The sequence below is a fragment of the Uranotaenia lowii genome, chromosome 1, assembly GCF_029784155.1.
Source record: "Uranotaenia lowii strain MFRU-FL chromosome 1, ASM2978415v1, whole genome shotgun sequence".
Taxonomy (NCBI): domain Eukaryota; kingdom Metazoa; phylum Arthropoda; class Insecta; order Diptera; family Culicidae; genus Uranotaenia; species Uranotaenia lowii.
Genome location: NC_073691.1, coordinates 8,124,386 through 8,151,324, shown reverse-complemented (window position 1 = coordinate 8,151,324; position 26,939 = coordinate 8,124,386). Strand labels below are relative to the sequence as shown.

Below are 26,939 nucleotides of genomic sequence, written 5' to 3'. Positions count from 1 at the left end.
GGATCAAGAATCCAGATTCAGGACCCAGAATCGTTTTTTTACATTATTGTCTCTTTTGTCATTTTCGTCATTTTTGTCATTTTCCTCTTTTTTACCAATTGTCAAAAATTCTATTTTTTTTTTTCGCAAGGACATAATCTAAGTCATTTTTTTTTTTCAATTTTGTCACTATTATCATTTTTGGTTATTTTTGTCATTTTTATCCTTTTTTAATACTTTTGTCATTTTCTATCATTTTTGTCATTTTTTGTCATTTTTGTCATTTTTTGTCATTTTCTGTCATTTTTGTCATGTTTGTCATTTTCTGTCATTTTCTGTCATTTTTGTAATTTTTGTAATTTTTGTAATTTTTGTCACTTTTGTCATTTTTTGTCATTTTCTGTCATTTTTGTCATGTTTGTCATTTTCTGTCATTTTCTGTCATTTTTGTAATTTTTGTCACTTTTGTCACTTTTGTCATTTTTGTAATTTTCGTCATTTTTGTCATTTTTGTCATTTTTGTCATTTTTGTCATTTTTGTCATTTTTGTCATTTTTGTCATTTTTGTCATTTTTGTCATTTTTGTCATTTTTGTCATTTTTGTCATTTTTGTCATTTTTGTCATTTTTGTCATTTTTGTCATTTTTGTCATTTTTGTCATTTTTGTCATTTTTGTCATTTTTGTCATTTTTGTCATTTTTGTCATTTTTGTCAATTTTGTCATTTTTGTCATTTTTGTCATTTTTGTCATTTTTGTCATTTTTGTCATTTTTGTCATTTTTGTCATTTTTGTCATTTTTGTCATTTTTGTCATTTTTGTCATTTTTGTCATTTTTGTCATTTTTGTCATTTTCGTCATTTTCGTCATTTTCGTCATTTTCGTCATTTTTGTCATTTTCGTCATTTTCGTCATTTTTGTCATTTTTGTCATTTTTGTCAATTTTGTCATTTTTGTCATTTTTGTCATTTTTGTCATTTTTGTCATTTTTGTCATTTTTGTCATTTTTGTCATTATTGTCATTTTTGTCATTTTTGTCATTTTTGTCATTTTTGTCATTTTTGTCATTTTTGTCATTTTTGTCATTTTTGTCATTTTTGTCATTTTTGTCATTTTTGTCATTTTTGTCATTTTTGTCATTTTTGTCATTTTTGTCATTTTTGTCATTTTTGTCATTTTTGTCATTTTTGTCATTTTTGTCATTTTTGTCATTTTTGTCATTTTTGTCATTTTTGTCATTTTTGTCATTTTTGTCATTTTTGTCATTTTTGTCATTTTTGTCATTTTTGTCATTTTTGTCATTTTTGTCATTTTTTATCATTTTTGTCATTTTTGTCATTTTTGTAATTTTTATCAATTTTGTCAATTTTAACATTTTTATCACTTTTGTCATTTTTGTCATTTTTGTCATTTTTGTAATTTTTGTCATTTTTGTCATTTTTGTCATTTTCGTCATTTTCGTCATTTTCGTCATTTTCGTCATTATCGTCATTTTCATCATTTTCGTCATTTTCGTCATTTTCGTCATTTTCGTCATTTTCGTCATTTTCGTCATTTTTGTCATTTTTGTCATATTTGTCATTTTTGTCATTTTTGTCATTTTTGTCATTTTTGTCATTTTTGTCATTTTTGTCATTTTTGTCATTTTTGTCATTTTTGTCATTTTTGTCATTTTTGTCATTTTTGTCATTTTTGTCATTTTTGTCATTTTTGTCATTTTTGTCATTTTTGTCATTTTTGTCATTTTTGTCATTTTTGTCATTTTTGTCATTTTTGTCATTTTTGTCATTTTTGTCATTTTTGTCATTTTTGTCATTTTTGTTATTTTCGTCATTTTTGTCATTTTTGTCATTTATGTCATTTTTGTTATTTTTTATTTTTTATCGCTTTTGTCATTTTTGTCATCTTGTCATTTTTGCCATTTTTGTCATTTTTGTCATCTTTGTCATTTTTTGTCATTTTTGTCGATTTTGTCATTTTTGTTATTTTTGTCATTTTTGGCATTTTTGTCATTTGTGTCATTTGTGTCATTTTTATCATTTTTGTCATTTTTGCCATTTTTGTCATTTTTGTCATTTTTGTCATTTTTGTCATTTTTGTCATTTTTGTCATTTTTGTCATTTTTGTCATTTTGGTCATTTTTGTCATTTTCGTCATTTATGTCATTTTTGTCATATTTGTCATTTTTGTTATTTTTGTCAATTTTGTCATTTTTGTCATTTTTGTTATTTTTGTCATTTTTGTCATTTTTGTCATTTTTGTCATTTTTGTCATTTTTAATCAATTTCTATAATTTCTTGACATTTTGTCATGTTTGTCATATTCGTCGGGATTTGAATCCACGATCTCCAGTATCTAGGAATAATATCTTGAAGAATATCTTTTATTGTCGAAACTTCAATAAGTCAGTTGCAGAATTTATAACTCTAGCTCTAATTTCATTGTCTAACAGCAAAAAAGACCCATCTAGAATGCTCACCTGGTGTAACTTTAACCACGCAATCACTTTCACACCCACAGCTGATAGTGAAACGAGCTATAAATGTGGGACACTTTCGACCCCCCCCCACCTGTTAGCTTCCAGTATATGGTAAAAAGACTACCAAACCCGACCGGGTCAGAGTAAATTAAAAAGTGATTCCATGTCAAAATAGTTGACATGTCCCATCAGACGGAAAACGTAGAGGGGACGGGAGCCGTTGTAATAATACTAACTAACGTGTCCTCTACCGCCCGTTTTCTGTTGATTTCCGGTTAGCCGGCAAAAGGTACACAATAGCAACACAATCCATCAGCGCAAGAGTTGTCGCGTGTGGACGCACGATGATGGCGGCAGGTTGTGGTTTTCCCGGGGCACGCGACCTTTCCCTGAACCAACGACGATTCACTCACGTGTGCCCCCTCTCGTGTCATGAATAATAACCAAGAATCGAAGTCAGTCAGTGAGTAAAGGAAGGCGCTTCGCGGATCGTTGATCAAAGTGCGGCCCCCACTCGAATGTGTTTGGAGAGTAGGTAATCTCTCTTGTTATTCAGAGGAGTGTCTACATTGTAATCCTATATCTGTTGATGCGGAGGGATGCTGACAGATAGGACAAACACCGGCGACAAATCTGTTTCAAAGATTGGTTACAACTGAACGGAGAGTTGCTACTAAGCTCTGTTTAGAGTGGAACGAGACACCGAACATGTGCTCGTCTTCTCTCCGCTTTCTGGCTTGCTTGCATCCAGCAGCATCAGTCGAGTGACTTCGTTTCCGATTGTTGACCACTCGAGCGGTCGAGCAGATATCTAGTTACGATTTACAAGCTGGAAACTTAAATAGGAGGAGTTCCACGTGATCTGTTGAACTCGTCACCAAAACGGCAGCAGCCGCTGATGATGATGATGCTTCCAAAAACGAGGATGAATAACCATTGTAGAGACATCGGACATGTAGGTATACTGAACGGATCAAACAACCCAAACGTCGACTGTTCTGCCTCTTTTCGTCGGTCCCTCTTGACTGGAATGATCCGTCGTCATCGTCATTACACGGCCGGAAGTTAATGAATTTTTAATGTTTCATTTGCTCATCTCGCAACAGAAGACCGGGTGTCCTTTTCGACCGCTTATACTTCCAGGAACCTTTCGGGCTGAACCGGAACTCTTGACCAAGGGTCAACCGTCCTATTCCGATTGGTGCGCGGCAGATGAGAATGGCAAATGTCACTTCCACAGAAATTTACCGATGCCATTTGGGGCCGACCTACCTGGCAATGGAATTGGACAGAAGGACATGTTTAACCAAACAGCGGCGCGGTTTTTAGATTTCCGCCCCAGAGAATAATCTGTAAATGTGAGTGGCGGCCGATGTCCGTGGTTTGCCATCGTAGAGGATTTTCGTGCCCGGTTCTATGTTTAGTAGATAATTGGTTTAAATTCTTTAACTGAATATTCAAATATGGAAATTATACCGTAATTATGAAATTTGAACCAAAAATCTAAATCTGCACATGAGTTTTTTGAGGCTCGTCTCGGGTATCAAATTCAGGGCCATGGGTCGGCCAAAGGGAAAGTTTCAAACTATCACAAAAACATCTTTTTCGAACCCAAATACTCTCCCATGCCAAATTAGGATCCTTTTGCCTCGGGTTATACAAACAACAAAAGTTATTTCAGCAGTATGGTTTCCTATTGTAAGAACTGAATCTCAAACCATAAATTCCACCTTCCCACATTTCGATTTTCATGCTAATCGGTTCAGTAGATTTTGAGTCTATAGGGAACATACTTACAGACAATCTGAAATCCATTTTTATGTGGGTTTCCTATAGAATCACATTTTGAAATACAATTTAAATGGAAACACAGAGCAGACGAATAAACTGCTGTAGTATATTTCATTGATGATTATCACATTTGCTCTCCAGGGATAAAAAAAATCTAACAGCTAACACAAATTACAAAACTGAGCTCATGAACTTTTGAGCACTCCAAGTCTCGATTACCTTGCTCTGATGCCGCAGAAAAAAAAACGTAATGTGAATGAACGGAGAGAAGAAAAAAACACCCCAAACGATCAATTCCAAAATTGAATCCCCTTGGGATTACAAATCCGAGCTTGATCCTGTAAGAACAACAACAATAAAAGTGGTAGTGGCAAAAAAAAAACACAAATACCGCTCCATGCAATTGCTACTTATAAAGCTTAGTTCTTTTAGAAATGGGACAGTTACGAATGCCTGTATCTAAAAAACTATTTGTTTGAACGAAATACTTTCTATGAAGAAAAAGAAGGTAATGTTATGATCTTTCATGAAAAAATTTGAAAAAAAATATTTACCGTTTTTTGTTAAAGAAATTTCTACTTAATTCTTGGTATCACCCATTGGCCGGCGCACACTTTTTTCAGTCATGGTATTGATCAGTTTCTCCAACTTATACTTCGTAAAATCTATATTTTAGGTGGCTTCACCCTCCTTCTTCAATTTGTGATACTTTCTGGTCCAACACTTCTCTTGAAACTGGAAATTGGAAGCATTTTAGTGGATACAGTTGTTTCGAAATGAACAAATTTGATTATTTTTGACCACATTTTTGAACGTTTTTTTTTTCGGTACCGGTTTCATAGCTTAAGAGCTTTGGAACTATCAAAAAATGGTTGTTTGCGGTTGGATTTCAATTAGTCATCACTAGGCAACACTTTCAGCTTATCGGAGAAAATTGTTTTGGACATTTCAGCGATCTACCCTTAGTTTTTCGTTTATTGAAAATTAAAAAAGCTGCTATAAGACTTGACTTCCTTGATGATCCTTAACCGTTGTTGCCGATCATGTGCTTCTCTCCAATGCTTGATTTGAACTTTGTGGACATTATTGACAGTGTTTGCATACTTATCCACCACAAAAACTCAGTAATTCTTTGAATAATCAACGGTTTTGTCAGCTATCAATTTGATATTGACGCATTTTCAAGGAAACTGTGCAAAATTATTTTTTTCTTTTTCTCTTGCATCGTACATATCTCAAAAACGCGTAAATTTTAAAATTTGAAAAAAATAGGTCGAATAGTACTTTTTACAGGCAACAAAATGTTGTCAAAAATTTGGACCTCCGATAACTAGTTAACGAGCTATTAGCAAATGAAAGTGTCCCATTTCTAAAAGAACTAAGCTTTAGGAGTCCGAAAGGTTCTGGGGAGCTCATGTACCCCGACGAACGAACGAGAAGATCCCGACGCTTAAATGTATATACGGTAGATGATGATGTTCTCTCATCCAGGAGCAAGCAAGCAGCTTTCAAGTAACAAACCGGGGCCGAACCGAAAGCCAGCAGTAGTAGTAGCAATAACGATTTCATGAATCCTAATTTAAGCGATTTGCTTCATTTTTTGCTTCGTTCGTTCTTGCACCTCCACGGTCGATTTGGTCCTTTTGGAGAAACTACTGGAAGGACCAAGCCGGAAAAGAAAAAAAGTGAAATCACTTTCTTGCTACTGACCTCGATCCAGAAAGATTTTTTTCAAGGGAATGGAATTTTTCCATTGCTGTGAAATGGTCTTGAATGTTGACTGTTGAAATCCAGTTAAATTGTGAAAATAAAAATGTTAACAATCCAAACCACACTCCCTGACAATATCAAACTTGTACAAAATCGTGTAAATTTCAAATTTTCTTAATCGTTCGTTCCAAGTTAAGAAAATCCCATTGATCCTATTCAAGCTATGTAAGGAGGTTAACTTCCGAACAAAAAGAAAAAAAAATCCTATATAGGACTTGTCCGTTTCTCGCCGTTTGCGTCTTGTCTTGTTCATCGTCATCTTTCGCTGGAATCCATTCGTTCTTTCAGACGGACGGTCGAATCACAATACGGTTAAGTTAAGCTCTTGCTGCCATCATCTGGGGCAAAGCTAAAAGGATAACCTCCAATAGCAAGGAACTATGCAGCCAACCATCAGGCGACATTGGATGCTGCAACAAGGTCGCGTCTGCTTTCGGGGCGTTTGTCTTCGACCATGCACCCTGATTTGAAAATGGATACTCAACTTTCAATTTGTATCAAATATTGCCTTTATTTCAAATTGTGTAAAAAATGTTAACAAAATTCCCTGAAGATGGAAAGGAACTGCAACGAAATGTCGTTGCATCAAAAAATTTTTCCTGAATAACTTTATGTAGAAAAAAATCAAAAAAATATGGGTGTACGTTCACCAGTCTGAGGTACATATGGTTCTTTTCAACTAAGTCACTGCATGAAGAGAATAGCATCCGTTGCAAACAAAAGATCTATTACCTGCGGGAGAGTAAAGGACGAAGCAAACACATTTTCTGTGAAGGCACACGGACCGAAATCCGACCGAAGGGAAAACATTCTGAACCGATTACGATGATGATGCTGGGCTAGCACAAATCTTATGTGCGAGACCGAACGAATTCTCGTCCAAGAAAGCGCACAGACAGAGTCTTTCCTTCAAATTAGCTTCTAGTTGCATGCTAATTACAACTTAGCAGCAGCAGCCGAGATGCTTCGTGTTTGGGCTTCAGTCGAGCTTGTGTCGTCGCTTGCGTCTTTGTGTCAACCGGGTCCTTTCGTTTGACAATCTTGCATAAGCTGTTCTGTAAAACCTTAGAAGGACCATAAAACTAAAGATGCTACATTAGAGTGCTTATTGGGAGTCGAAAAAAAATCAAAAATATGAATTATCAACAAAGCGTCAATGTAATTTTAACATAAATCAAGACTTTCTTAAACATTTTCAGCCAGACTAAACAAAAAGAGAAAACATCTTCTATAATGCACCCTACTGCTGCCATAGAAGATGCAGAAAGCTAAACCCACCAACACAGCAATGTACATGTGCCCAATCATCTTTCAGCTTGCCTGATTTGGTGTTATTGGATTTATGGGTTCTCTCAGTCTTGTTCTGGTTTGCTTGCTTGCTTGTTTGGAACGCAATTGGGACCATTCCAAAGAAAATTGGACGTTTCGGAAGCTCTCAGTGAAATTTCCAAACGTGTTCTTATGTAACACTCTCGTTCAACCAAAAGAATAAAGCCAATGATTTATAATTGAATCAGACTTTAATCAAGAATTAATGGATTGACACATATTATCTTATTACGTTTTAATGGGTTAATTTTGTAAACTTATTTTAGTTTAAAATGTTAGTGGCCCACAAACCGAAACCGGTCGACAAATTTAATTCCTTTTCCGTTAGTAAAAACGTTAAGTGTCGTGTCCTGTAATACATCGTGTGTTATTTGTGTAGCATAAGTTTGTACGTTTAAAACAACCAGTAAAATGAGTGTTAGTGGCCCATACAAATTTCTTCAGTTTAAAATTTAATATGTTTATAACATTAAAAAACTCGTGTTAAAATGAATGCCATTTCATAGAAGTTTAGTGTGCAGTGTCTTTTTTCGAAACAATATCGCACCTTCAAAAAACTTTCAAAACACATAAACATATTGTCGCGTTTTCAAAGTTTTTGTCACGTGATTAGGAACAGTAGAATGAATGACAGTTGCATGTTTTGTGGCTAATTGGAACATTCAAAGTTGGATTTCACGTAAAGGTAGAGATATTTCACAGTTTTCATACTTCAAGCATGCGAATTGTATGGGTAGTCATTCCTCCAATTCCATCGAGTGTCCTGTTTATCTACAAAATAATAGAAACTCCCAAAGTAACCAGAAAAATTCTTTGTTAACGTTTTCTCACGTCAGATCGTTATAAGTATTTTTAATTATTTCTTATTGAACGGAATTTGGATGTTAATGTTTCAACTTAATCGATCAATAATATAGAATAAGCGGTAGAATATAAGAAATATTAGAAAACTTTGTTTATGCACAAAGTTTAATGTGAATTGAATGGAAGTTTGATCGATAATGGTCATTAATTATGCATACGACTGGATCCTACAATCTCCAATATCAGAAACTCAGAAACGTTCTTTGGTGATGCCAGAATATTTCAAGACTAAATTAGACAACGTTTTGTAAGAAGAATTTTGTTGAATTTAAAGTGATTTTCGAGTAATTTACAAAGGATTAGTTGAAAATTTTTAGCTCGTTTTTTTTTTCCTATATAATCTTCCTAAAATGATTCGAAATTACTCAGCTAGCCGAACTTTAAAAGTATGTAATTTTTAGAAAATTCATGCTTTCAAATCCTATTTCTACATTAATCTTTCTAATGTTGCAGGAGGTACAACCCCAAGATGATTTTCTAACGACACTTTGATTTCCGCCAAAGGTCAATATTTGGTAAAATTTTCTCCTAACGGTTCCAATGCTCTACTTAAATAGGTGAATTTGTCTGAAATAATTTCTCATTAGTTATTGGGATCGAATAAATTGTGTAATGCTGTTTCAATCATGATAAAAATTCAAACTACGAAGCTTCTTAAAGCATTTTATGTTACTCAGACAGTACCGTGTCAGTTGTTTAATCTCGTGCCTCAGAAAGGCAAACCGCATTTCTCCGTTTCCATTTCATTAACCAAAGACACCTTAGATTAGAATGTTTAAATGTCGTTTAACGTTCGCTTGCTCTAGTCGAGTCACCCCATCATCTACCTCCATTTTCCGGCGGTATCATCTATGCATAATTTCCTTCACGTAATAGTTGTTTTCCAAAAACAGTTTCAACCCGTTCCTTCCTTTGGAATTTGAGCGTTCTTGAGCAAGAATTTTTCTGTGGCCTCAATCGGCCGCCGCGGCGTCTCATCTCATTTTTGGCGCAATCAAAATTATCATAAAAGTGAAAGAAAGATAAATGTTGGGACGACCCCAGCTCATTGGCGTATTTTGTGTTTTTCTCTCTCAGTTGTCGGTTCTTCTCGATCCAATCCCCCGGTTATAAAGTTACCTACCGGTGATGTTGAGAACTTCTTGTGCCGACTTCGGAATGGCCCAAAAGAAGAACTTAAAAAACGACCAGGAAATTAAGACAATCATTTAGTGCACGATTTCTTCCCCTCACCGCCTAGCAACACAACTCACGCGTTCTTGGGCTTTTTTGCTTGTGTTTTTTGGAGAGCGGCGACGACCCCCCTGTTGTAAAGTTGGATGTTGGATTATTACTTCTCCTCGCTGCTGCTCGACGCAACCCGGACAAATATCTCCGGGTCCGGAGCTAGTAATGTAGTACAAAAAGCCACTTTGGGAATACGGTGGGGGCTTTTGACCTCTCAGCTCAGCCATGATGGAAATGATCTAAGCCACTCGCCGTTCGTTCGTGTCTTCTCGGGTTCCTTGGAAGAGAAATGTTGCAATTCCGTTATGCGCCCGGCTAAATTGTAGATTTATTGCAAAATTTTTGCCTCTTTTGTGGGAATGTTTTTCCTCTCGACTTTGCCGAAACTGCAGCAGCAGCAACCTAGCCATCGTAAGTCGCGAATGAAGGAAGGTGGAACATAAGTAAGTAAATGGTAAACCGAGACCGGTGAACTCGTGAAATTTCCAATCAACACCCCATAATGGGATCACCGATCACCTAATTGGCAAAAAATGGCTATTACATAAAAATCATTAGAAGCGACCCGGTTGTAACGTCAAACCTGACCAGGTTTTTTCGCCACTTTTGAAGCGGATTGCCAAACCCTTGTTCACTCTTAGTAAGCTTTTTGCATACCTAGCAACAAACAAAAAACTAGAAGGTACCACTCACCGATTTTACTCCATAGCCTTGTCTAGGGGAATCGGAGGAGTTCCTGATTGTATTTCTGAACCTACTCTTAAAGCCCCAGTTCGCCCACCGAAAATAAACTACACCGAGCATCCACAATACCAACGAAAGAAAAGAGATCTATTTCAATTAGCCAAATCGTGATCCTGATTGCTCAACTTCATCAACAGAAAACCAGCCCGTAATCGCATCCCAAACCTCAGTCAGCTCAGCTTGTGGGCTGAAAGTTGTAAGTCATTATGGTGAGCGAGCGGGCCCTCTTCTAGACTAATTGCTCCCCTAACACCATCATCATCATCAGCAACAGCAGCAGCGGTAACTGGAAATCGATCGATGGTGCTGCCGATCGTGGTCCAATTTCAATTTAAAGACCCTGCGTGATCACCCGGACGATTTGCTCAAGCTTACTGGGGAGCGAAAGGCTGAATGATGAACCTTTCGAAATGTTTGTGGGACTGGATGAAAAAGCTAACAACTTACAGGAGTTTACAAAATTGAGTAAAAGGGCTGTCGCACCCACCTTTCTTCAAAGCCCAACAATGCCAATTTTTCAAGATTTTCATGGCAAAACACCAACGAAAACGTTGATTACACATCAATGGATTTGACATTTTTGACCATATCTACAAGCCCAAGCTTCAAGAAGGCTAAAATGAAATATTTTTCTTTGCATTTTTTGCTTAACAAGAAAATCTTTTCAATTTTATTTCCAATGCTGTTAATTTTATTATGCTGGCATAATTCTTGCTGCTTCTATTGATGCCAGTTGGATCAATTTTCGAATAGAAATATTTTTTGACATTATTTATTTATTGGAGTGTTTTTCTTCACAGTTGCTGCAGTATATGAACACATTGTGGTATCAATGTCATCAGTGTGGCATTTTAAACACGATAATAAAATTTAGCATCTTTTATATTGAGCATAATTCAAACTCAACAATTCACGAGAAAAGTATAAACAAACTCTAGAATAAGTGTGATGCTGATTTCTGCACACTGCTTTATGTGCTTTATGTAAAACTTGGCAAGTGGGTTTTTTGCCACAGGAAGAAGAGAAAAATTTTCCTTGCAAAATCAAAAACTTATCGACCAAATGAAACCAAATTTGGCATGCAATACGAAACATGTTTTGAATGATGGTGGTGGACCTCGAGAGTAGATGTATGGGTGCGAAATATTTTTTCTGGTTCCTACCTCTTTTAGCCTTTCAATAAGCAGACTAAAAGATGTAGCTGAGCTCCCATACAACATTTTTTGCATAGCTCTGAATCTAATCGAACGATAGCAATCAAATTTGGCGTAAGATCTCTCACTTTTTCCTGTGAGGAGATTGGAAAATAAGAGAAGGTAGTTTTAAACCCTTTTTTTCAAATAGAAGACTGCAAGTGAAAGTGCTCTGATACAATTGTTTTGATTTTTTTTGTAAATCCTTTTTTTTTGAAACGGCTTTTTCTATAATCTATACGGTATCCCATTATGTCTCAGCACGATTTTGATACAACCCTGCTCATTGCGGATGACGCTGTGTGTTGTTGTTTGCAGTTCAATTTAAAATTCTGTGTATCGTGAGCTCCAGTTTCCATAATTTTTGTGAAAACGAGAAGCATTTTCTCGAAAAAAAACGCAAAAGAAACGTATACTTTCTCCTACATTCGCTTAGGAAGTATGGAGAGGAAAACAGCTTCGTGGACAAAACAAAATTTGGACGGAAACCGGTGCTGGTGGACATAACTTTGGACCGAAAGCATGACGAGCTTATGTCAGTAGGAAAACTACCTCAGTTCGGGATTTGGCCCAAAAAGTGGGATTCCCTCGTAGCCTCATCCATCGTGCCAAGGTAAGATTGGGTCTAAACTAAACACATATGAGAAGCAGAAGAGGCCCAAGCCGAGTCAAAAACAAGCTGCTCCTGTCAAACCAAGAGCTCGTAAATTATATGATGCTAAGTGGAAAATCGATGTGCGTTATGTTATCATCGATGAGGAAACATATTGCAAGTTTTATTACAAAACGCTTCCGGGTGACTAGTATTATACTGTTTGGGATGACCAAAGTGTTGACGAGACGGAGACATCAATGTTTACAGAAAAATTCGGTGATAAAAATGAGTTGTGCAGAAATTGATGGGAGGTATTCGAGGAAAAGTTCAAAAATCCCTCCCTTTTGTATTTTTTCCTTAAAGTTTAATAAAAACTCTACAAAACTTATTTTACCAATTTTGTACATTATTTCCTCAAGTAGAAATCGGAAATTGTATGTGACTCGATTATTATTGTTTTGATTCGTGTTGTTTCTGGTAAAGAGCCTTAAAATATCTGATGAAAACGCCAATCATTTCATTTACCTTTTCAACAGTTTCCCCTTATATTTTCTGCGTGAAGGCCTTGAGAGCCAAAGGAATATTGAAACTAATTTCGAGAAAACACGCTTTCAAGTTGTTTGTTAGGCCATTTTACATATGTTTTTCGAAAATTTGTATTTTTCTTTCGAATTTAAAAGTATGTAAATAAAAATCTAAAAATTAAAAAAAAATCAGCAAATATAGCTTTATAGTCTCTTATAAACTACCTCAGGAATGAGTTTAGTGAAAAGTTCGAATAGAGTTTTATAAAGGTTTTGCAGCAGTGGAGAGTGAACTTTCCATGAATTCCGTGTTCAATAGATTTAAATAGACGGAACTGGGTAGAAATTTAATTTAGTATATTTATTAAATTTCCAAATTGAAAATGCATATTTTACGAAGACGCGTGTATACAACGAAAAAGGGTGTATCTCCTAGACCGCACCGGAAAATATCCCCCCACGCACACACATCCCGTTGTCCCAGCTTCCTTGATTAAACTTCTGACCACGTCCCAAACCAGCCAACTCCTCGAAACGCTTCCACGCTCCGAAATTGGGAATATTGAGATGGCTAGTCTCCGAGCAATCTCAAAAACAACACCACACAACGAACAACGCCGCCACACGTCTTCCAATATGACTACTTCGAATTTCGCTATCCGCTTCTTCATTCGAGTTCCAATCGTCATACCTTTGCGCAGATGTTCCGTTTTCATTTCGATTATTATGGAGGAGGATGGTTGGCTCTTCTCTTATTGCTGCGGCTGCCATCACATCAGAGGGCGATGGCGATTTGTGCTGGTTGGAGGAAAAGCTCTTCATTTTTGGCTTTAGTGGCTCTCGAAGTTACACACATTGGATAAGCGTGTAGGCAGAGGAAGGAGCAGCCAGTCACAACTGACTGGCCGGAGCCAGGGCTCTAACGAGTGTCCCTAAGAGTTTGGTGGCTCTTCAGTTAATCAAGCACACACTCTAAAGTTTTTAACCATCAGAGGATAGAAATGATCCTGAGAAGTTTTAACCGTAAGTCAACTTTTTATACATAGATAAGTGTTTCCAAAACTATTGGAATGAGAATTCATTTTAATTGGTTTATAAAAAAATAAAATGTCTTAATGCTCTTATTAAAAATCGCTCTTTAAATGTTTGAAAATTAGTATTTCTTCTTACACAAAAATTGTGTGTCGAAAAATCGAATCCATTCCGATTACAGCCACACTTCAGCAGCGACGTTTTCCATCTGATTCCAGAACATCGTCGTCGTCAGAGCCAGAGTGGAAGGATGCGAAAAGAAAGTAAGTAACCCAAGTCACGTTCCATCGCACTAAATCACTCTCGGCAGAGGCTTTTTCCCTCCACCAAAACCCATCCACGTCCCTTCTTCCTACGAACATCAGAGCTCAGCGCGACTACGGCACAGATATCTCACACACTCCTTCCTCAGTCCTTATCCTACATTTTCGAGACAACCCGCGCCGGCTGTTCAATATTCTACACGGGCCACATCTATTCGACTCTGTTAAATAGGCATCAACACACAAACTTCCTGTGTTCGGCAGCCGGGCACCATTACCGGTGGGGGAAAGCCGGAAGTTTTAAGGTCGATCGATGGTTGTTGAATATGGGCTATGTTGGTATTCCCTCACTCCGTCTTTCAGTGTCGTACAATTTCAAACATATCTTCTCAAGTCAGTCAGTTAGTTAGTCAGCCATCCTCGGGATGTTCGGGATTTCAGGACTCAAATGGGATTTTCACTAAGCAAAAGTCGTCAGTCGCATCATGGAAACGCATCTCCTGCCCCTCCGAGAAATGTGGCACATGGTCTAACAAAGGGTCAATTATTTTCCGAAGAAAAAAGGATTAGGTTGGCTCACCCAAACCGGAAGTCGAACAACGGAGGCTGGAAAGCTATTGAAAAGGATGTTTAACAATGTTTTTCGTTCGTTTTCTGCCAGCAGCGTCATTGATAGGCGTGATTTTTTGGGTAAGCTTTGGCCCAGCCGAATCTGGGTCAAACAAGTCCTGAGCCCTTTTCCGACAACTTGTGATTTCGGTAAGCTTGATTTCGATCCCAATGATTCAGCGGAAATTGATACTTGTTGGATTCCATCAACTGAAGGCGTTGTGACTCCACTCACTTCATAAAACTGTAATACAAGAGTCTATAAATATTCATATAAGTACTTGTATGAGATTGAGCTCGATTTCGGTCTCCGAACATTACTGAGAAACCGGTGGTCTGATTGAGATGAAATTTGGTACTTTGAAGTATTTAGGGTCATGGATGGTTTGTTAGATAATTACAAGCTTTCCTCAACTGGAAAAGAGCAGGATCCCATACCACAGCGAAGTATGTATGACATAACTAGAGAAAGTTTTCAAGAGATTTTTAATCAGATTTGATCAAATGCAAGCTTCGACCTTACATTTTTTTTTTGTATTTTTGAACCTCTTCATCATCTAAAAAGAAGGGAGGAAGGAGTCAGGAATCTCCCATACAAAAGTTTCTTAAAGTATGACAAAACCTGAACATTCATCGAAAGATTTTAATCAAAATTCATAAGCATGCATGTCTCTTACATAACTATATATTATATTGGAAGACTCTTGATCTTGCACTTACAGAAAAGGGGGAAGGGATCTTAGAATATGACATACCTCGAGTGATTTTCCTAAAATTAGTTGCAAATTTCGACAGCGAGCTTATTTTTAATTGAAAAACAACCTCAAACTTTCACAAGATTCACAAAATGCTTCACGTTATTTTCATTAATTTAAGCAAGCTTTGGAATAACGAGCTGAGTTTTTGCTAGAACACTTGATTCAGTATCAAGGGTCACAAATACGAAATTTAACTAAAAAATCACTTTTTAGTAAGAAAAACTGTTTTGTGTTTTCCACCATTTAGATAATTTTGGAACCAATAATAACCTGTTAAAAGTGATTTTGACTCCTTAAAACCAAGTGCATGAACTGTTTTGAAAAACAAATTTGGAAAACACATTTTGACAATTAAACAATTTTTTGACAATTTCCCAATTTTGACAAATTTTGACAATGACAATTTGAACAGCGGAAATGAGAACAAATTCAATAATTTTAACACCTTTAACTATTTTTACAACCAATCGTGTAAATTTTGGCAATTTTAAAGATTTTGTCAATTTCTTCAATTATGTGAAATTGGACAAACATTTTGACATTCATGATTATTTAACAGGGGGACTCACACAATTTTTTTTAATGTCACCTATTATGTGTGTATTTTAAAAAGAAAGATTAGTATGGAATAGTTTTTTCTTAAAGGTGATGTGTTTGTTAATGGATTTAAAGAAAACATATTGTTTCCAGCTGTTCGAAATAATAACAGTGCAAAAAAAGACTAAAAAAACCTTTTAAAACAATTATTTTTGTTGAAAATATTGTTTTCTGAATTTGTGTTCAATTTATGATTCTGATGTCAATAAAAAAATTATTTAAATTTTTATTTCAGCCTTCTTGAAGAGTTTATATTCAGCTCTGCAATTATTTCGAACAGCTGGAAAAACTATATTTTCTTCAAATCCTTTAACAAACGTGAACCAAATTTGGCATGGACGGGCATTTGGATACGAGAAATGTTTTATGATTATTTGAGATCCCTCACTTTTTCCAGTAGGGATATAGAAAGAGGAAAGGGGAAGAACTATTCGAGCAAATTAAGCCAAATTTGGCTTAGAACTGTACTTGAATAGATCAATTTCTAGGATGATTTTATAGCCCTTCCTTATCCCAGTGAGGAGATAGAAAAAGGAGAGGGGCCACCATACAATTTTAACGACTCGAGAATTAGTTGACCTAATCGAACCAAACTTGGCATGAGAAAATATTTGGATATGGATAACGATTCTATAAATTGTTTAAGACCCCTCCCTTTTTTCCATTGGGAGGATAGAAAGAGGGCAGGGAGCATCCTTCCAATTTTTTGAACAACTCGATAACTAATGATTGAAATGAATCGAATTGGGCATGCGACGGTATTTGGTGAACGAATTTTCCAAAGATGGTTTGAGGCCCTTCCTTCTTTCCATTGAGGAAACAAGAAGGGAGGATGGGGTTCCCATACATTTTTTTTATAACTGGAGAAAAAATCGAATAAATGGAACTATATTTAGCATGGGAGAATATTTGGGTACGGTAAAACTTTATGGTTGTTTGAGACCGGTTCCTGATCCCAGTGAGGGGATAGAAAGAGGGGAGAGTTCCACCAAACATTTTTTTAAGATATCGATTTTGAAGTTAATCCGACTGATTAAGAAAGGCACCGAACTTGGTATGGGGTTATATTCTGATACGAGTAATGATCATTATTTGAGACCCTTCCCTTCTTCGAGTGTGAAGATAGGTAGGGGTAGGTTTTGCAAAACTCCGAATATATTCAAACAAACGAAACCAGATTTTGCATAGGCATTTATTTGGGCACGAGTAATATTCTATGATTATTTTAGAGCCCCTTTCTTCCATTGAGTAAGATCGGAAGAGGAGACTGGAACTCTAAAAATTTGTTATTGCATATCTACAGCATTGATCATAAGGAAGAAATCAAACATAGTATAGAAAGGTATTTTGGAACGTGGAATGTTTTTATGCTTATTTGGGAACCTTTATTCCAGTGGGAAGATTAAAAGGGAAAAGGGAGGCTCATACAATTCTTCACATAGCTGGATAACTTTTTAGACAAATGAGGAATAATTTGGCCTGGGAGAGTACATGGTAACTAGAAATGATTATTTAGACTCCATACTTTTCGAGAAGATAGGAAATGGAAAGAGGTTCAACCAAACTTTTTATTTTTATTTCGAGAAATAATGGAGCCAATTTTGCTTAGATGGGAATACGGAACGAGAATTGTTTTCATAATTATTTAACAGGAAGACTCTCATTTTTTTTTTTTTAAATAAATTTGAAGAGAAATTTTATGCAAGTAAAACATGTATTTTGGTAGAATTAAGGAATAGATGAATAAATAAATACAGAGACTTAATTTCAGACACAAAATAATAATTGGAAAAAAATTAGATAAGGTTTTGAGCACAGAAAAAAATTAAAGAAATTAGAATAAATCTTCATTGCAATTTGAAACTCAAGTTGCAGCTTTCATTTCAAGTGGATGATTTTGTCTGATGTTGAAATTGAACTAGTACAAGCAAATCAAAATTTTAGTCATTATTATAATTTCTATCAATTTTAAGAGATGCAGCAAAGCCAGCCGGGTCATCTAGTTTTTGCATATTCCATAATTTATCTATTTTGGATTTTTTTTTTAAATATGGCCAGTTCAAATATTCTGACAGTTTTGTTACTTTTACAATTTTGATAATGTTGATAATTTTCATTTTTTCTTGAAACTTTGGTCAAATTTTGGCTATCTTAATAATTTAAACAATTATGAAAATTACGACTAATTTGACAATCCAAACAATTATGACCGATCGAAGAATCTTGACAATCAATTTGGACACTTTGTCAATTTTCCCCATTTTGACATTTTAGATAATTTTGAAAGTTTGGTCAATGTTGACAGTTTTGCAATTTGACAATTGTGGCAATTTTCATTTTTTTAATCATTTTGGAAAACCTTGACTTGGACTAATAACTTCGACAACTTCCTCAATCGAATGAAATTTGAAAATTATAACTTCTTTCAGAATTTTGACATTTTTCACAAACTTGACAATTTCAAAATTCTTACAATTTGATCAATTTTAGAAATTTTGATAATTTGACATTTTATACAATTTTGATAATTGTTTGACAATGACATACCTTGGGTGGGCAATTTTCATGTGATTTCTATCAAATTAGAAAGTTTTGACATAAAAATTTGAAGAGCTGTTTTGAAAGACACCTTCCACTTCAAATACGGGGACTCCCATACAAAATAAAAATAAATAATTACATCGCTTTTAAGCGAATATGCAAAAAAAAACGTAGAATATTACAGTGGTACAGAGTGTGATTGTTTGTTTCTTATCAAAAAATCGTTTCCGTTTGCATTAAAACCAATATACTAATCAAGAGTTTTCAGCTGCCTTTAAAATTATACAGCTCATCAATCTTAATGGTCCTAATTCGATTAAGCCAATAAAATCAACCAAAGTCCATAATTTTAAATCAATGACATTTTCAACCATTCCGTCCATCGGTCGGCGGCTTTCCCACCCTCGAAGGGTCCATCAAGATTCAGTGAGCGGCTAATGCCGCCGTCAGGATTAGCCGCATACACACGTCGTTGCTCCCGGAGAATGGAACTACTTACTGTCAAGTTTGAAATAAAATGACCATCAGCTTATACCTAGTAGGATGTGTAGCTCTGAGCTGGGGGATTGTTGCCGGCAATCTGAAAACCGCAACCAGCATGAGTCGATGAAGACCAAAGCGACGACGAGCTAAGAAAGCACTCACAACATTATACGCACCATCCTACATTTATGTGCTTAGCTTGGGTACGTAAGTATATGAAGGACAGAACCAGCAGCAGCCTACAGCGGAAAAACGTAAGAGAGTGCTAATAACCTTCCGTATTTCCGACGCTAAAGAATTCCGAACACATATACGGGCGGCTGACGGCGTCACATCATTACAACCAGCTAATGCCCATCGCCGAGTAGTCGCCTAATAGTCCCTAGGGACTCCGGACCAAGCCAGTCTGCTGATGGAGCTTCTGGACTTGACAAAATCCATGAGTCCGGACAAAGATCGAAGATTGAAATTTATGTTCTCGGTCGGTCCCAATTGTGAATCAGGAATCGGAAAGACGCGACAAAGATATGGAATTTCTCCGTTCGAAATCTGTTGACAAAACCAGCGGATTTTTAGCCCAGCTAATATTCGGTTTCCGTTCCTTCCTGAAGGGAGAACACCATCTGTAGATGAACACCCGATAATCGCGGCTCCCGAGAATCGAAACGAAACTCATGCTGGGATACAGCATTTTCTAAATGATTGGGGAAAGAGGAGCGAACACGATGGGAATCGTTAAGAAATAATTAAACTCGGAATAATTCTTCCATTCATCTCGGCGGCCACACCGGAAGCTATTTTACCTATTGACAAATTAAATATATGACCGGGCACAGCATACACACACACACGAGCTTCCAATTGATCGGTGAGGGCCAGACGGGAGACAACAATTTTCGGGAAAAAAAGTGTATAGGCTAACCGCTAACCAATTGGAAACGTTTGGAGATGATTTTTTTTCCTTCATTCAGGTAGCCAGTAAAAGAAAACAGGAAGTCACCGCTAGCTGACCAAATTGGTGCCATTTGTTTGGTGCTCGCTACCTTTCGGTGGGAAAGATGCGACATTTGACGGGTGAAATAAAAAATGTCTACGTAGGATACAGAGTATAAATTATAGAAATTGGATGACAAACTCACAAGAATGAACAAAATATAAATCCACTATGTTATTTTTTTCAGTTTCAATTATCTGCCTTGTTTCGACCTCCTGACGAACTTTAACACGTTCGTCGCCACGCTCATTTTGGTAGTTTTACTAGCCGTGTCCAAAGTAATTGTCAGAGCGACAAAATAAAGAAGGAGAGCCCCAGCTTTGCAACTTGTGGCTAAACTGAGCGGCTAACTGGAGTAAGAGAGCGTCACACGCTTTTTAATGTGACGGGGCCTCCCAGGAAATACACCCGTCACCCGAATATGGGGCCCATGACGACGAACGTGTCAAAAGTTTAAAAAAGGCCCTTGGGAAAAAGGTGTGAATTTTATGGAGTAATCCAAGTGCTTTCCAGAATTGGTAGTATTCATTTACATAGAATTTCGTCTTACAACATAACTTGATGAACATAATTCCTAAAATGCACTCGGTCCATGGCAACCGTTCTCCAATTTTTCGGACATCCCAAATTCGCCAGATCACGCTAAACTTGGTCTGACCACTGCGCTCGTTTCAGAGCAAATCGAGGAGCACTTGAGCTCCCTAGAGCCTCGGGAACTTTTGGTACATAGTTCGGCTATGACCAGGACAAAAGAACCGTTAATACTAATGAAGACAACATCTACGAGGAACTATGACTACATGCGTACTTGGTTCAGATGTCTATGTTTTGGTATTTGGGCCGCATCTCAACCTTCTCATTGTGCAGAGAGGAATTGTTACAATTGGACTTCTTTGATGTAATGGCAGAACTGACATTCTATCTTCTATAGCCTTAGTTAGAATAATAAAATGTATATGAAACAACCTTCTTTGCTTTTCCCAAATTGCGTCGGTCTTGCTCTGAGCCTGGGCCAAGATTGTTTCAATCCCCCTGGGTATAGCCTGAGGACCATTGAAGGTGATCGCATCTGTCGGAAGCAGACTCTTTCCCTTGAGTTGCATCCCGACAAACGTGATTAGTAACTATACCATGGCGCCGGACCACTCAACCGAAGTGGTCCAAGAGCAAGAACGAGATGCAACTAAGGTCTTCAGAGTTGCGAGAATTTCATGTTCCCGACCAACTGGGCAACGCCATGGCTAGGATGGATGTATCACTATTATGTCCAATATACATAAGGAGGTTGAGGAAAGTTATCGGAAGTAATGACGCTTTTTACCAATGTTACCAAGGCTATAGGTATTATATAGGTTTCAGTATTTTTTTTTATTTGATCATAAAGATTTTAACACCAGGATGTCATTCATCCCTCAGTTTTTTTTTCAGTGTTTGGACATCTGATCATCAAATCAGCTTTGGCGGATAGCCCTCTGGAAACTGAAACCATTCGTCGTTGGTCGTTGGTCCGACCGGATCCTGGAACAACTTTCAACCTGAACACTAGCAGGGTGGCCAGCGAGTTTCCATTTTCAGATTCCCGGTTTTTTCCCGGTTTTTCGATCGAGATTTCATGATTTTCTCAGTTTTGATATACATGAATGTGATAAGCAGGGTTTTTTGAAACCAAAATAAGCCCTCTTTTTAATGTCAAACATAAGAATATTCTGATAACGATGATGTTTGTTGGGATTTCTACAGAAAATTGTTTGAACAAAGGATGAAGAAAATAATTGAGGCCCTTAGAAATCAGAGGGCGAGGTGCCAAAATCACCAACATTGATTTTTTTTATTTTTAAGTTTTATTAACGACACTTTACCATCCTGACACTGAACCTCGAAAATACCCAAACTTAAGAACTTTCCCCGCCAACTCGAATGAAACTCCCTCCCTACAGGTTTGGCTATTGGAGGCATAACCCAAAGTTAAGCTCTTAAAGGAAAACTCATCCCTCAAAATCTGATACCGCAATAAAATGGAAATCAAAATAAAAAAAATACTGCAGGTACGGGAATCACACCCATACCTGCAATGGCTCTGCGATTACCATCTAAGAATGCTAACCGCTCGACCACCGGAGAGTTGTTGAGAGAGGCAGCTACATCATCGTATATGCGAGACTTTCTGCGGGTGAAGCGGGAATAAAAGTTATCCCCCAAAAAAAACAGTTCTTCGCTTTGAACTTACCCCCCAAACCTAAATCTGCCACGATGGAGGTAGCAGAATCAGATTCGCTAACAACAAAAACCCCCCAAAAAAAGAGTTCTTCGCTTGAAGGACATGTTTGGCGTATTGGCAAGCTGTGATTTTTTCACAAACTTGAGTTGTCCATCTTGAACTTAGGTTTGGCGGGTGGCAGTTCTCAAGTTTGGGTATTTTCGATTTTCTGTGGATGGCGTTCGTGTCGAGATCAACATTGAGTTAAGTACATATAGTAAAGTGACAAGGTTGCCCGGTTATATCCGGGTTTGTTCGGATTTTTCGTTTCTTTCGTTGATTTTTTTTATGAGTGATTCCTGGATTTTTAACAAAATTGGCCCAGAAATTTCCCGGATTTTTGGTCGAAATTCTAAAATCAAATGCCCGAATTTTGCCAGGTTTTTGAATAAAATAGCCTATATTTATCCGGCCCGGCAACCTTAACATATGCCAATCAATTCTTCATATCTCAATCTACATCTGCTGCAAAACTCTGACTTTTTGATAATTTTGATATTTTAATTTATTTTTTCTTCAATTTTTAGAACAGAATCCACCAAATTCTATTATTTTAAAATTTTGATTTGATTTTCGTCTTGAATACTGAGTGAGCCTGAGCCTGAGTTCTACGAGCTTGACTTTGGACTTGGCATGTTAATCCAAACTCTGAGTCTGAATTTGCAATCTAACCAGAAAATTTGAATATCGATATTCAAATTTTAAATTTGAAGTTCTAACACAAATTTTAGAAATTATTCTAAGGCTTGAATATGTCTTTCAAATTAGCTTTTTTGTTGTGATAATATCTTAATGTGATTCTTAGCTCATACATTTAATCGATCTATATTTTACAAATTTTTAATCAATAAAGAATGAGATTACCAGTAACAGCGCAAAATGTTAAATAGAATCACACAAATATTTGGTATCTCGTACTACCTTTTGGGCATTTTAATCATGAACCATGTAACATGGTGGTCATTCATTTTGAATTTTCCTGTTTTCTCGCATTTTCCCCGCATAATCTTATGAATTCCCGGGTCGAAAAAGAAAATTTAAATTTGTAAATGTCAAAAATAAGTAAATTTAAAAAAAACCTCAATACATTTTGGAACTCGAACATTTCAGAGCACTAAAAGGTATATGCTGAGGTAAAAAAGAACTTTTCAAGAAATTATCGATTTTTGCTGACATTTTCCTCATGGAATATAGACCCCAATTTTATTTTGCTTTTGAGAAAAAACAAAATGAAAATATGAATTAATTTTAAAATTCAATTGGTTTATATAGGAGAAAAATGAACTATTAAGAATTTTCCCGGTTTTGATTTGAAATTCCCGGTTTTTTCCCGGTTTTCCCGGTCCCATTTTCAATTCCCGGTTTTTTCCCGGTTTTCCCGGTTTTTCCGGTTCCCTGGCCACCCTGCACTAGTGAAGATTGGGACCAACCTAATTTTGCCAACTTGGGAGACAATGTGATCCACAAGGCACACTTCACACAGTTTAGTTCGAGGTTGCGCAGCTATCGGTCTTAATCGCAGATCGTCAGTCGGCTATAGTCAACAGGATGTTTCATAGTAGCTACTTTGTTCCTTCAAAGTGATCTATGGAGAGCACTTTACAAGAAAACTTTCGAGAAAGTAAATTAAAAGGTTATGGAAATTCAGAATAATATTCGTATTTTCCATATTTATAAGAATAAAAAGCCTGTATAAAACCTCAAACTTTCAGCTGAGTAAAATATTGAAAGAACACTTATAAAGGCTAAGTAAGCTTTAAAAATCCGTTCTATGAAACCTCGAAAAAAAGTTGTGAGCTATGCCTCGACCGATTACCCACGTATTATTTTCTCAACCCACAGAAACTAGATGTTCATATTTGGATTAGGATCATCAGAGCATAAAGTAAAGAATAAGCGTATTCGGAATCGGGAAATGTTTAACTGCACTCTACAACTTGCTATCATTTGATAACCGCTCGAAAAACAATGACTAAGGTAGATTAATTCAAACAATTATGAAATGTATTGTGAGATCAAATGTTAATGGGACTAAGATCACTACCCTGTGGTACGGTAGGTGTTATTTCAAAGTTTCAAATTAAACTGCAGGAAAGTTAGTCAGTAGTAAAAAAATGACTCACCTTGATCGCCTGCGACGCCTCCAAGCAGCTGCCGGTGAAATAGTACGCAGAACAGTCCGCACAGCAGCGTCAGGAATTTATCCATATTATCCTGTAGGTGTACCGGCCTGGGGCCCGTAGTTCAGTGTTGAAAAAAAAAACACAAAACAACTCCCGAGAACCCCAGAGAGGAAAAACTAAATTCCTTGTGTGTTATTTGTTTCCCAAGGAGCTTTTCTCTACTGCCAGGGCTAACTTTTACACTGTATTACTCTTCAGCCCGTGGTGTTGCGCCTCTAAAGGTCATCGCGGAGAACACCAGCAACAACAACACATACGATTCAATTTTATTTTTCATCTATTATACCTTCACTAAATTACCCATTTCGGGACACTCACTCACTCGGCGCGGGTTCTGAATGTGGGAAAAACACTTGCGCGACGCGATTGCGGAGGACTAAGGGGTAGGAATTCTGGTACGGAATAAATGAAAAATGATGATGACTTTAGAATCGAGCAGCCGCCGCTTTGAAACAACAGCACAACACACAAAAACCAAACTTCAGGTTTATTCCTTTGCACGGCGGATGCCTATGCCTGGGAGAGAGTTGTTGGTTTTTTGCTCCCTTGCGCTTCTTACTTTAACGCGCGTTTGTTTTTTCCTTATTCTCTTTCTTAACTTCAGTGTGTACTACACTATCTATCTCTCTTCACGTGGTGGAGGTTTTTTATCTGGTGATTATTTTTTCTTATTTTTAAGAAATGGGTAGTTTTCCAGGGTAGATGATGAACCAACTGATCGAGAGGTCTCCGCGTAATTCGACAACGGAACAACCTCGTCCGAGTCGTCTTCGTCGTTTTGTAGCGGATCGTCGTGACGGACACACAGCGACGAAACGGTTCAGATTTTTGTTTTAGAGCTTCTTGATCCCGATTGCCAATGAGAAGTTGCGCTGCTGCTAGCTTTATTAGAGCACTCGCGTCGTCCGCAGCTTGTTGTACCTTCGTTCGTTCGTTTAGTCGGACCCTGGCCCGGTTTTCACAAAGACTTTCCGAAGACGGGTGGGTTTGGACGGGCGATACGATACGATACGATGATGATGATGGCGGCGGTGATCGTTTATATTATCTTAATTTTTAATTTTATTTTTATTCTTCTCCTCATTCATTATTGGCCTCTTCTTGCGCTTCTTCAGTGGCAGTAGCGACGATCTAGAGGAGTTGACGGCCGGCGGCCAAGGGACGTTGCTGCTGGAGGGTAGTGTTGTTGGACACGGAGCGGCGGTTGGCATGATGGCATGACTTTACTACAAGCGATGAACAAGAACCGTGTGCTCGCAATCCGGAGGAATCCGGCAGCTCATTAGCTTTGTAATGTCGAGTTTCGTTGGGAGTCGAATTGACTCACTGCACAAGAAGACGACACCGCGACTATCAAACCGGTGGATGATTATGAGAGCTGCTGTTGCTTCCTCAATTCAGCCGTGATAGGCCAAGAGGGGAATCGGCAGCGTTCTGTCGGCGTTGTTCCAGCTGTCGCCCACCGTCAGTGATTTGATTTGAGACTTGGAAGCAGCAGTAGCAGTACTATCCATGCTTTGTGCCGCGCCGGCGGCCACACCGGAATTCTTCAGATTCCCACCGATGGTAATCCCGTTTTCCGTTCTTCTTCTTTCCTTGCTTCCCAATCAACGAAGCACCCTGCTACAGATACACATGGAACAACCCACAAATTCCAGAAACGATTCCCTCACTAAAACAACACTTTGTTGTATCGGAACAACCATTCACGTTCAAACGGCAAAATCAACAATCAATTATTTTGCGCTTTGCATTTGCAACGCGGTCTTACAACTTTGTATTACAGCACATTTACAATTCGATTCACCGGGGCGCCGCCGTTAGGTTGAGCTGATCGCTGCTGCAAGTACACTCTCAATGGATCAATCGCTGGGATAGCTAATATTGTAGTCGAAGGAAGAGGAGAGTTCAATGCTTCCCGCGGGTTTGGTCGGTCGTGGCCGCTGGATTCTGAGCTCCACACTCTGTCGGGGGGGAAAGAAACAAAAAATATCGATATTAGCAAATGGTTCATTTTATAACTTCACTATGAGCGGCGGCACTCTCTATTGAAAAAATGTTGAATGGCATTTGTTGATTTCTGGTGAACTATTGACTTTCCCCCTTCACCCCCGATTGATTCCCTCTTCTGTGTATAAATTACGCAATGACCTAATTTTCCCGAATCAAGCTTCCTTATTCCATAACCGAATATTATTTTTTGCTAGAACATCAAACAAGAAAAAAACGCTGATGACGTTACCTACGGATCAACCCAAATATGAGAAAAACCAGTTCAATTCAGAGCGGAGTCATACACCAATAAAAGGCAGCTTCAAATAAATAACTCAACTTTAAAAGAGAAACAAACGATGACAAAAAAGTGTCTTTACAGGAGCAGCCGAACTAGTGAAACCTACAATTTGGGGGGAGCGACCGATCCCTAATATTTTTTTACCTTCTTTGGATTGGCTCTAGGCTAATGAATGAGGTGTGGAAAATGTCTTGTATGCTGCTGCTGTTGCAGCAACATGTATCTTGGAGAGGCAACTCCGTTATAGGACTTAGAGGCAAATGGCTGCATAATTTCGTGGTGCAATTGAATGAGCGATTATCGATTGGACATGTTTTTTTGCTGTTGTCGTTTTCGTTATTTGCTCAAATTACACATTTCCATGCTACATATTCATTAGGTTTGCATTGAGCGAGCGCTCGGGAACGCCGATTACAGTTCGGGTTTTGCTGCGGTG

The 26,939-nt window shown here is 37.5% G+C and overlaps 1 protein-coding gene across 10 annotated transcripts in view; it reads right to left on the bottom strand.

Moving 5' to 3' along the window:
* LOC129753037 (ephrin type-B receptor 5) overlaps positions 1 to 26,939 on the bottom strand; it is a 153,856-nt gene that overhangs the window by 88,858 nt on the left and 38,059 nt on the right. For all 10 annotated transcript variants that reach the window (XM_055748833.1, XM_055748855.1, XM_055748861.1 and 7 more), the window contains exon 2: positions 24,151 to 26,174. In XM_055748833.1, the coding sequence (XP_055604808.1) occupies positions 24,151 to 24,235 (85 nt within the window). In that variant the 5' untranslated portion in view covers positions 24,236 to 26,174. The remainder of the gene's footprint in view (positions 1 to 24,150; positions 26,175 to 26,939) is intronic.